Below are 12403 nucleotides of genomic sequence, written 5' to 3'. Positions count from 1 at the left end.
CTGATGCAGGCACACGAGGGTGTAGAGCGCCTCTCCAGCTGCCACCGTCATCTCCGTGTTGTGCTTCTGCAGCACCAGCATGTCAAACACAAGCTGGAAAAGGGACAGAGGCATTGGCCACACGTGCATACCAGGAGCTCTATCACGGGAAGGGGGCTAGAGTCTGACCTTGAGGAAGTGGCGTGTGGCGATGAAGAGAGGTGTGTCGGTCTCCTGGCTTTTGGCACACTGCTCGGCCAGAGGGGTCAGCGCCTCCAGGCACAGCTGGCTGACCTCTGAGCTCATCCTGCAGCATGCGTGTTAAGTCATTCTAAACCCTAACCCAGCTGAACAAAGTTAGCGGCAATTGCAAACTACATATTAAAAGTGTTGTATAAATGAGGATCAGTGGGCTAAGTCTCTGTGCCTGTGACCGGAAGGTTGCTGGTTCAAGCCTTAGCCTCAACAGAACAGTCACATCTCTGTGGGCCCTTGAGCAAGGCGACCCCAGTTCCAGGGGCGCTGCAGAATGGTTGACCCTGTGCTGTGACCCTGAGCTATGAAGGGCAAGATGGGGTTGGCAAAGAGATGAGTTCTTATGTACATGGACTCATACTTGTGCGATGGCCAATAAAGGATTATTATTGAATGTCACCATTAGGTCCTTGATCAAGTCCCTTTACCCTAAGTGCTTGAGACATTTCATATAACTTACTTCCTGAAATTTCACCAGGACAAATACATTTTCAATCTGAATTTGAAACTGAATTCAGCATGATCCAAGCCCAGAACAGAGCACCATGCTAACCCCTCCCAAAAGAAGGATACGAGGTCATCCCCAGCTCCAAGGAAAACATCAAACTTTTAAAAAGCTCTTCAGGTAACTGTGGGATCTTCTCTGGGAATATCTCACAGATGAAGGTGATGAGCTTGTAGTACTGGTTACAGAGAGAAGGAAACTGGGAAAGAGAGAGAGAGAGAGACACCCCAAGCTATTAGTTACTGATAGAAAAACATTGGTCAGTCCAGGACAAACCACTACCCAAGTGCACAGAGAGGTACAGGCTGAACCCTCACCTTCAGCAGGTCTTGGGACATCAGTGGCAGCACGATATTGACCCCATAGAGAACCACGTCTGCGGCCGACACCGAGCGCCCGGCCCCTGGGCCTTGATCCTGTCCCCGGAACACCTCATCTAGGGAAAGCAGCATATCCTGTCATTGGTGGTAGCTCGCATGCTAGCACAAACTATGGCACATCATTTGGGAGAGAGACCCGGCAAGGTGCACATAGAAGCAGCAGAGTGTGCAGGGGCAGGCAGTACCGGTGTCACTGAAGTCAATGAACTCCTTGGAGAGCAGGTTGGTGAGGAGCTCCATGATGAGCAACAAGTCCTGGTACTGGTCCTCCTCCGCTGTCACATCCACACGCTGGCGACCCAGGTTGTTCTTGGAGTAAACCTGCAGTAGCGTCAGGCACGCCTCATAGAGCTTCATAGATTTGGACTGGGAGGGTAGACAGCAGAGAGAACATGCAGGTCAGGACAGCTGCTTGTAGCAAGGAGAGCGGTCACTCACGGTGACGGCAGCAGTAAGGTCACAGTGTGTGAACTAAATCACTAATGCTAACCAGGTACTAGGACGGCATGGTAAGTAGCATGAATGTCATGGTGCAGGTTGCCATGCATATGTGACCCGTGCTTGCAAAATGAGTCGGAATGCGCACAGGCTAATTATGAGCTAGAGTCAAAAATGTCAAAGTTAATTTTCGTCGAAATTGAGATTTTCCCAAAAATGAGTCCATTAAGTCATCATCTATCGATCCCAATAATCAAAATAGCAAATAAATACCTTGAACCATCATAATTTGAATGTTTTGTATGGGCTTTGTCTTCAGAAATTAGTCCTTTATCTTTAATTGTCTTAGAAAATCCGTGTTTTTCTCCACTCACTCGCGGCATGACTGGAAATCCCCCCCACCGATTGTTTGGTATCACCGTGAAGTGAGGCTCGCCTACTTTCTAAAAAGTTGCATAGAATTTCCAATGACAGCACTCTGAACCAATAGAACTCGATTTTATAAAGCCCTGTTGATGTAAACAACTTCTAACGGATGTAACTCGGTCATTTTTTGTCCGATTCCAACAAACCATACATCATTTTGAAGGTTTTAAAAATAAGAATCTAAAAATAACAACTCCATTTTGAAAATTTCCTCATTGTGACTCATTTTGCCAGCACGGGTCACACATGTATTTAAACCAGAAGCCGGCTTCCACCCTCACTCCACTCACCTCCCCCAGGTAGCAGATTTGCTTGTGTGCCACTTCCACAAACACCTCAATAATGAGATTCACAGTCTCGGGCGTGTTCCTGTACACCTCCATGAGGCCAATGCAGTTGGACAGGAAGTCCACCAGGAAGCTGAACAGGGCCGCTACATTGTCGATCTGCGTGGCCTCAGCAATGCCGCACAACGCCTCCAGAGTAGCAACGATCTCCTGCTTTACCTCCTCTTCCTGGCAGATCTGCTGGAAGTTCTCCTGGTTGATGACATTGAGGAATCGCTGTTGCAGTGGCTGAAGCACCTGGGGGGGGGGGGGGGGGGGGGGGGGTAAGAAGGTAGGTGAGGTTAATTGAGGAACAGGAATTTCACAGACCACAGAACAGCCATTCTCTGCCTCCTTGTCACAAAACTGGTAACACCTGAACTCCCAAAGGCAGAAGGTTCAATAGTCATAATGTAATGTGTTTAAAACCATTCATAAATTCACAAGTGCAGTAATTACTGTGCGTACAACTACTTTATATACTTAAATATGGTCATATCTCACAATTATGATGCTTTTAACGCAGGACGGAGATCCTATGGAAAAATGAGATCAGCATTTTCTGGTTGAGCCCTATAGACTATGGATTAAATTAGAAGTATTTCCAATACTCAAACGCAGATCAAAAAGTAAACACAAGGTGCTGTACTGTGGGGTGGCCCCGCACTGACCTCGCTCCAGTACTGCTGCTTAGTGTCAGAGTCCATGTGGGCGAAGCCGCCCAGCACCAGTGCCTTCATCAGGGTGCGTTGCACGGAGCTGGATAGGAGGTGGAGTGGAGGTCTGCGACTGGCAAACTGCTTTGCCAGATTCCACCAGCTCTCACACTGGATCACAATGTTGGCCCTGGAACACAGGACAGGGCTTACCTGAAGTGTATTCCTCTTTGCTTGTGAAACAAATGCTTTTTTTAATTCCACAAAAATATCTTTCACGTGTGGTATAGTGGGTGTTCAGTGTCCAATTAATTTCCACCAATTGATGGATATCAGTGACACCACTACTTCTCACCAGGAGGTGACGCTATACTTTACCTCTCTCTTCTCTCCACCAGAGTGACCAGCAGCTCTACTGTGTCCTTCGCCAGGTCCTGCTCTGAGCTCCACACGGACAAGTTGTTGATTACCTTCTCCAACAGGTATCCCACAATCCATTGGGCACCTTCAGTGTCTGCCCCAAAGGCAGTGCTGAGTGGAATGCTTATCTGCAAGGGGTACATTTATTTAGATACCCCAATACAAATAAAGAGTAGTACTCCCACCGAGGTTAACGGAGAACTGCTAATTCAAGTTCAATTCCCAGGAGGTATCTTCAAAAAAGACGTTTAACAGGAACTGTTTTAAACCACCAGTTTAAAAGGACAAGTGTCAACCAATGACAGGCCTATAAATATGTACTGACAAGAGGCCACCTTACATCAATTGGCGCTTTTCCACCTGAGCCGTACCCAAGCTGAACCGTGAAGACAGTTTCCAATTGTAAATTATGTAAGCCGTGCCACAGCCGTAACTACAGTGACATGAGCATTCTTGCTAGCATTGTCAAAAGCAGGACCAAACTGAGGTGCTTGCGTCACCACCATCAGATTGGCCGAAATGCACCGAGATACTGATGTTCTGCGCATGAATTATATGGAGGAAAAAAAGGGCACATTCGATATATTATTCATTATTAGAGCCATCGCACATCATGATGTACTGATGTATTACTGATAACCTGGAACCTGAATTTCCAATTTACTGCTTGATGAACAGCTGAACGGAATGGATTCATAATGCAAATTTACACAAGCGAACACTAATATGCTAGCCTCTGATGCCAACATAAGACTGAGTCTCAGACTTGAAAGCTGAAATTAGCACATAGAAAATTATCATGTAAACTGTGTGAACAGCAAACGTGCCTTTGGTTTTACGTCACTGCTAATCTCCAAATTCGGCAAAGCCTCTATCAAGTTCTGCAGTCGAAAATCAAAGCGAGCTGGAACCACAGTGTAGCTAGTGTTTCCAAAAAGGTACAGGTCATGCATGGCCCGGTTCTGGAATGCTGGTGGAAAAGCGCCAAAGGTCTCTGCCAATTTCACTCAAGCCTACTCAGCTGGATATTCACTCTAATTCTGGCCTTTACTCAGAAAGTGAAGCATATAGACGTGATCCTGCAACCCTAAGCCCCACATCCGGCTCATTACATACTACACCAAATCAGGGCTGTCATGTCATCTAGGCTGGGAAACATGACTACTACTTCAGCCATCTTACCTGGCTGTACAGTTTGTCATCCACAAGCAGATAGGTCTTGGCCCAGCGCCGAAGAAACCACACAATGTCCTTGCCCATCTGTGGACTCAGCAGGCTTGTTAGGCTGGCCCTCGTGGCTCGCGACTCCACCTCAGATGTCCGGAGCACTGCCGACAGTAACCTGAGTCGAAGGTCATAATGCTGGTCAGCACTCTCATGTAAACAATTGTTGAACAAAACTATGCAATCTTTCTGCAAGGCATCAGTTCTTCCTATTTCTCAATGCTCCCTGCTTCAGCCAAACTACTGGAGTGGGATTTCAGCTGGCGCCTGAGACAGGGACACTGTAAGCTCCTGTCTGCATGCTTGGCATGGTGGGCAGTGCGCCAGGAGATACGTATATGCATGTATGAGATATTCAGATATCCTGGATTTTTTACTTGGATTATTGAGCCTAGTGTCAGTGACACAAAAACAATAGAACAGCTAGAAAGTATGCCAAATACCTACCAGAAATAACTACAGTCGCAGCCCTTGAGCAGCTATGACTCACCTGATGACGGAGTCAGTCCTATTGCATCCTGGGATAGAGGAGGCCTTCTCACCAGGTGAGCCCAAGATCTGGAGGGTGGTGTTGATGTCCACCTCTGTGGAGTGCTTAATGGAGTATTCCATCACTTCTGAGGGGATGAGGGGGGTCTCACCTTGAGGGTCATCAGCCAACAGGTAGCCTATGTAGCACATACCCCACAGCACCACAAAGTTACATTTAGGAAGATATTTACTGTACAAGCAGTGCTCCTGTGTGTTTGATGCAAAACTAGCCACTGAGTAAACCCAATACAGTCTTGTGCCCTGCATTAGCCAGAGAGCAAGCATCTATCTGACCTGTGACCAGAATCAGCCAGTGGATATCTTCATAGAGGTCATCCAGGACCTTCCGGTCCAGTGACCCAGGGTCTGGTTCAGAGAGGAGGTGTTGCTGATGCCGCTGGAGCTGCCCATGTAGCCTTGTAACCCGGTCCTCCAACAGGCTGACACAGGCGAAGGAGAAGGCAAGAGGGATCAAAGGTTAAAAGTTGATAGTCTGGCTCATGTTTAGGCGCAACAACAGATATAAAAGACAATCAAGCTTGATACCATGGTGAACCCTTGAACATTAACACCGGGCAAAAAAAATAGGCCAAACTCAAATTGCATTAAGCCCACAGTCCATATACATGTACATGCTGACAGAAGTTGGCAGAGAAGAGCTGGGCATCAACATAACCATCAAGCTGACGGTATGCATGCACATGTAAGCCTGGTGGCTGAGATCATTGCTGCCACACCTGGTGAGCAGTGGGATGCAGTGGTCAGCCGCTATTCGCCCCAGCATGCCTATACTAGCCAGCTGATCCGAGAACAGCTCCCGGTCATCCTCCTGTAGCTCGTTAATCTCGTCCTCGTCATGAGACACCACCCCATTTGCTGTCTGAGGTAAAGAAGCAGGAGAGTTAATGAGACAGAAAGGTGACGGGGCACTCAACAAATCAGCATTCATCAGTCTCCACAGCAGAACGGTTTTCAGGATGAATGGATTCATGGAAAATAAATGAATGAACCTTTGATAGAGAAGGACACTTGCAGAAGCAAAAGGGTGGAATAGGGCTGAAGGATGGGTCATGATGGAGAAAAGAACAGGTGAACAATGGCATTCAAAGAAGCAACAGACGGGCCTCACCAGGTTGCGGGTGCCGTCGGGGGCTGCCAGGTGGCACTGTATGTACGAGTTAAAGACCTGCACGGCAGGCTGAACGAAGCAGCCGCGCGGGAAATGCTCCTCGTCCCGCACCAGCGTCAGCCATGACTCCAGTAGCTTGTCATAGGCCTCCATGTACACCATGTCATCTTTGTCCAACTGCAGACATACGGCCTTGTTAAAATGCTCGTCCCTTTCCAGCTAGGTGCCCAAGCTTACGGCTCACCCAAACGCTCCTCTGCTTTCATGTGGGCTTTCACTGTATCCAGCTCAAACAAAACGTGCTTTACCTCTGCCAATCTTTACAAAAATATATATATATATATAAAAAAATATTCCCTAAAGAGAGTAGTTTGGCTAAAGTTTATTTGGGGTAAATTTTCAACTCATTTATCGCAAAAATTTCTTATTTTGTGATGTGATTTTTCCTCCAATATCCTTCAGCCCTAGTTTCAAGGATATTTTTAATGTTTTAAGTTATTCTTTTGCAGTATCAAGTGAGGTCTCATTTTGTATGGAAATGAATGTAGTAACCTATAAACCAGATCTATTGATAAGAATGCATTGCTTTAAAAAAAAAAAAAGAAAAAGAAAAAAAGAAACCCATTCACCTTAACTGCCCAAGGCACAGGGTGTTAAATGTTATTGTCTGCTATTGCACTTGAGCTCTTTCTTCAGTTTAATTTCAGTTTTAAATTTAATTTATTGAAGCTACCTTTTAATGTTTTGCCCTTTTGCAGCAATGAATAATATCTCATTTTGGATGGAAAGAAAAATATTGGAGACAAATATTATTTAAATAGCAACTGGCAAAATTCAACTAGGAATTCTGCCCAAAACGCCCATCCCTACACTACACCTACTTGTGTGTCAACCATGAGACCACCATATATGAATGTTTTAATGGGGCAATTACAAAACAAATACTTTGAATATGTGCCCAGTTTCATGCTGAAGTAAGCAGCAGCTCTGCAAGAAACTACAATGCTCACCACTTCCTCGAGGGCAGCACTGCTTCCGAAGGAGCAAGTGAGGTGCGTCAGGCAGTTGACAAAGGAGGAGAACAGTTCACTGGGAAGGGCGGTCAGGTTCCTCCGAGGGAATGTGGTGATCAAGTTGCTGATTATGTTGGAGATTCCCACGGCCTCAGAATCTTCAATCTCAATCCTGGGGTCAAGGGGATGTAATCACAGCCATCAGCTTCGAGCACAATCTCAGGACAAATGAAGAGCGTCTTTATTGTTTAGGCAGGCAAGTAAATTACTAAGATACATTAGAGGGGGCAATCCATTTGCAAGTAACCATTTCAATTCAAAACAAAACCAGGGTCAGCCTCTTCATTACAGAGTACATAGATGGACCGTAAATCTCATCAGGTACTTTAGCTGTTAGTCTGGTGTTAAAATGTGCAAGACTCTTGTTCAGTAGGATTCTAGAGGATAGAGGTTTTAAAGTGACTGCTTTATGTGTATCTTGGGCAACAGGTATAACGCGTGTTAGGTGCCCCTTGGGGAGTTGGACTGAGGCCACTGCTTTAGGCACTTATTGGATAGCCGGACTAAGGCCACCGCTTTATGGGACATCTGGGTAGCCAGACTAAGGCCGCCACCTTAGGCGCCCTTTGGGTCAGCAGGTCTTAGGCCGCCGCCTTAGGCGCCCGTTTTGGTCAGCAGGTCTTAGGCCGCCGCCTTAGGCGCCCGTTTTGGTCAGCAGGTCTTAGGCCGCCGCCTTAGGCGCCCGTTTTGGTCAGCAGGTCTTAGGCCGCCGCCTTAGGCGCCCGTTTTGGTCAGCAGGTCTTAGGCCGCCGCCTTAGGCGCCCGTTTTGGTCAGCAGGTCTTAGGCCGCCGCCTTAGGCGCCCGTTTTGGTCAGCAGGTCTTAGGCCGCCGCCTTAGGCGCCCGTTTTGGTCAGCAGGTCTTAGGCCGCCGCCTTAGGCGCCCGTTTTGGTCAGCAGGTCTTAGGCCGCCGCCTTAGGCGCCCGTTGGGTCAGCAGGTCTTAGGCCGCCGCCTTAGGCGCCCGTTGGGTCAGCAGGTCTTAGGCCGCCGCCTTAGGCGCCCGTTGGGTCAGCAGGTCTTAGGCCGCCGCCTTAGGCGCCCGTTGGGTCAGCAGGTCTTAGGCCGCCGCCTTAGGCGCCCGTTGGGTCAGCAGGTCTTAGGCCGCCGACCTTAGGCGCCCGTTGGGTCAGCAGGTCTTAGGCCGCCGCCTTAGGCGCCCGTTGGGTCAGCAGGTCTTAGGCCGCCGCCTTAGGCGCCCGTTGGGTCAGCAGGTCTTAGGCCGCCGCCTTAGGCGCCCGTTGGGTCAGCAGGTCTTAGGCCGCCGCCTTAGGCGCCCGTTGGGTCAGCAGGTCTTAGGCCGCCGCCTTAGGCGCCCGTTGGGTCAGCAGGTCTTAGGCCGCCGCCTTAGGCGCCCGTTGGGTCAGCAGGTCTTAGGCCGCCGCCTTAGGCGCCCGTTGGGTCAGCAGGTCTTAGGCCGCCGCCTTAGGCGCCCGTTGGGTCAGCAGGTCTTAGGCCGCCGCCTTAGGCGTCCGTTGGGTCAGCAGGTCTTAGGCCGCCGCCTTAGGCGCCCGTTGGGTCAGCAGGTCTTAGGCCGCCGCCTTAGGCGTCCGTTGGGTCAGCAGGTCTTAGGCCGCTGCCTTAGGTGCCCGTTGGGTTAGCAGGTCTTAGGCCACTTCTTTGAGTCACAGTGATGCAACTGGAAAAAGTCCCTGAAATAGGCACCATCGTAGCAGGGCAGCCTCTCCCCACAACACCCCCTCCCAAAACTCATTCCTGTGCCTGAGTCACACATTCCAAATGGGGGCTATCGAGGGGGGTGGGGGGGCTATTTATACTTCAGAGAAAGGGCTTTGCAATACTCCTGCGCCCTGGTGTCTGATATAGATCCTCTCCCAGTCCAGCTCAGACAAAACCCTTACGTCTTCTGGTGACTCTCATGCAGTGATCCTACTGTGACACCAGCACGCATACACACACACTGAAGCATACGTAGTTCTTCTACGGCTCTTCCTTGTTTACCTAGAACATGCTTGTACTCCTCCATTTATCTAGTTACAACAGCCACATATTTTTCAGAAGTGGAGGGGAGTGTTAGAGGTTATCACTAGACTCACCCATTGATCATATTCAGCAGGCCCTCCACCATGTGGGCTAAGTAAGACACCTGTGCGCTCTCATCGGGGAAGATGGGTCCGTGCATGGAGGCCAGCTGGGCCAGGCACTGCAGAGAGTCTTGTGCCATGTCCGAGTCCTCACGGATCTTCCTGTGCACCTGAAAAGACAGCCAAGGACACCAGTCACACCCGGTCCAAACACCTCAAACCTGGTTCACCCACTAAACCTCACCTGGCCCAACCTGAAGCCTCTGCTCCAAAACCCTCATCATTCCCTATACCTAATCCTGCCCAGGTAAAATTAAAATGAAGACACCATCTCGGTCCATCAAATATGGAAACATACAGTAAACAATTTCCCCTATTCAGAACAAAAGACAGGCTTGAAAGTCTTCACTTGACTGAGAACAAGCAAAGGCTTACGAGGGCAAGTGGGGAAGAACACAGACACCCCCTAAACCAGCTGGTCAGGTCCACCAATTTCCATTGAGAATTAAAGAGTGATCAAAGGAACAGCAGGCAATTCCACGGGGCTACAAACGCGAGCAGGCTCTGCGCACTGGCAGCTGGGCCCTAGGGCAGTCGCCGCTGACTTGTCCATGTGGTGCTAATCCCTGACAAGTGAGCTCACCTTGTGAGGACCACGTGCAGCTCCTCCAGCACCTTGGCTTTGGGGTGGGTGGGGCAGGTGAGTTGGCCCCCTTCGTCCTGCTGCTGTACCAATGCACTGCGGCTGGACAGCGGGCCCCGCAAACCCTCCAGCTCACAGGAAGTCCAGCAGTCTGTCTGTGTGACTGTTCCCGAATAAGGACTAGCGTCCCACTCACCTCAGATGCCAGTACGCACCCAGGCATGAGCACCCAACACGCCTCAGCAACTGTCTCCAAGGACACCACGTATGGTGCAGGCAGCAGGGCCGCAGTCTGGGAGAGCTGCTCTCGGCACTGTGCTAAATCTTTCCTCTGGAAAGTGCGAGGGCTGTCATGGCTGGGGGCGTGGAAAGCCATGCCAGATGTCGACCGACCGGCCGGCCAGGCGGCCGCACGCGTTCTAAAATCGGCGGTAATGACAGCCAGCCGCAGTACTCCAAGCATGCCGACCCCCAGCTTTAATTAGAAAAGGGGGGGCACAAATCAAAACAACTAGCCGAGAAGCCTCTGCAGAGAATAGAGAGTATTTATAGGAACAACAAACAAAGCATGGCCTTAGACAAACCATGCGAGCATTACTCCAACCCTCTGAAAAACACACCTGCCACTTGCAGAATTGCAGGTCAAACAAACACAGGAACAGACCTAGCGGAAGCCACGCACAAGCTGGCGCTGTCCATTACAGTACAACAGAGTGGCCTGGCACCCAATGAGAGTCCTCTTATGACTACCGCCGCCAAGTGTTATGCCGGGGAGCCATGACGTGGCGAGAAAATCAATACCCGGGAAGCTCTGATCCAGTTATGGCCACGAGACGCCAAACCGCAGGAGAACAAGGAACGGATCCGGTTTCCAGTCGCGACAACGTTTGCTCAGCAACTCAATTCACTACTTTGGTTGCTGAAACCTTAAGTAAACAACTGTTAAAGTTATGCCAAGACTCCCTGCTATCTCAGTTTCAAACACTCTGATCTCAGCCTTGGCCAATTCAGTCGGAAAGCCTGGGAGAGAGAGTCTTAAAACGAGAGGTGGGGACGGGTAGCCCAAATGAACACACCACGGCCTTGACGATACAAGCCTCTCAGATGACATGTTAAAAGGAGAAGGCCAAGACCCTGCGGGCCGCCACAGGGGTGAACAGGGAGGCACGAGCCAGGCATGTTGGGGCGGCGTCCCCTTAATCCTGGGGTCAGGCTCTAATCCCTCTATGGGTCCACTGCGACCCTGACTCCAGTGGCGCGTGTCAGGGGCATGTCTCAGGGACTGGGGGGTGGGGCCGCAGTGGGGGAATGTGGCTCGCAAGGGACAACAAAGCAAGATGGCTCAGAAAAACGAAGGCATGTTCGGACCTCAACCTTACTGCGATCTCTGCCGGAGCCTCATCTCCTGGAGTACTGTCTGGCATCAGTACTTGTGCCAATTTTCAGGCAGATAAGCATGACCATCCAGTTCCGTGGCATTTCGAGAGACCTACAAGGCACTCATATCCCTTTGCCAGGGTTGTGCCTTACTGCCACTCTTTATGGGACATCTCAGCACAGAAAACATACTGCTCAGAGTTTAGTCATGTACAGCGCCACTGATTGTCCAGACTTCAGAATTTATCTATATGTTACATAGTTACATATTCAATAGACCTGGAGAAAACAGATCACCGGGCAAGCAGGAAACAATGAAAAGGGAGAATGGAGGAAAACGAGGAGGAAAAGAGAGAGAGAGAGAGAGCAGGAAGGAGGAGGATGAGAGTCAGAAAGAGAGCAGGAAGCAACTAAAGAGGAAGTTCAAGGAAAAGAAAGAGCAAACTGATCCCCTGGGGAGGGGGGGGCGGTTACCCAGCATCATTACGAAAATAATGAACTCACAGCACAATGGTCCCCCAATAAAATAGGCAAATAAGAATATTGACAAGGCAGAAAGGGGAGAAGCAGAAGCAGGATGGCGTGTGAGGGCTAGATTATACAGTGTGGGGGGGGGGGGGGGGGGAGAGAAGAGTGACACTCACAGTGAGGAAGAGGTCCATGACGCGTGTGTCCAGCAGCGCCTCCCTCCAGGACTCGGGCGGCTTCAGGGTGACGTTCTGGGTGGACTCGAACATGGCAATGTAGTGCCGACCGAGTGCAGCAGGAATGAAGGCCAACAGCAGCATCTCCAGTGCAGAGCAGAGGCACGGCACGCTGCCCTTTATAGCCCCCTCTGTCCATCACCCAAACCTCAGAGGCGTCTTACTTCAACTTCACCGACCCCTCCCCCTCCTTCTGACACCTCCCACAACCTCAATCCCAGCCACTCCCTGTCCAGACACTTCTCTGGGGCCGGCCTGAGCCCTGTTAACACTCAGGGGCTCTGCAGTGTGCCTC

At 50.0% G+C, this 12403-nt stretch overlaps 1 protein-coding gene across 1 annotated transcript in view; it reads right to left on the bottom strand.

Moving 5' to 3' along the window:
* The window catches only part of xpo4 (exportin 4), a 28828-nt gene that overhangs the window by 1877 nt on the left and 14548 nt on the right, over positions 1–12403 (bottom strand). Inside the window, exons 7-22 of the mRNA XM_048978770.1 lie at positions 12049–12162; positions 9397–9554; positions 7280–7454; positions 6270–6446; positions 5878–6020; positions 5435–5580; positions 5100–5277; positions 4568–4727; positions 3344–3513; positions 2981–3155; positions 2274–2567; positions 1305–1485; positions 1057–1175; positions 808–938; positions 169–286; positions 1–93 (exon numbers count right to left, since the gene is read on the bottom strand). Of these exons, the coding sequence (XP_048834727.1) occupies positions 1–93; positions 169–286; positions 808–938; positions 1057–1175; positions 1305–1485; positions 2274–2567; positions 2981–3155; positions 3344–3513; positions 4568–4727; positions 5100–5277; positions 5435–5580; positions 5878–6020; positions 6270–6446; positions 7280–7454; positions 9397–9554; positions 12049–12162 (2532 nt within the window). The remainder of the gene's footprint in view (positions 94–168; positions 287–807; positions 939–1056; positions 1176–1304; positions 1486–2273; positions 2568–2980; positions 3156–3343; positions 3514–4567; positions 4728–5099; positions 5278–5434; positions 5581–5877; positions 6021–6269; positions 6447–7279; positions 7455–9396; positions 9555–12048; positions 12163–12403) is intronic.

The sequence above is a fragment of the Brienomyrus brachyistius genome, chromosome 16 (assembly GCF_023856365.1).
Source record: "Brienomyrus brachyistius isolate T26 chromosome 16, BBRACH_0.4, whole genome shotgun sequence".
Lineage (NCBI taxonomy): Eukaryota > Metazoa > Chordata > Actinopteri > Osteoglossiformes > Mormyridae > Brienomyrus > Brienomyrus brachyistius.
The sequence above is the reverse complement of the archived record's forward strand: the minus strand, read 5'-3'. Positions and strand labels throughout refer to the sequence as shown.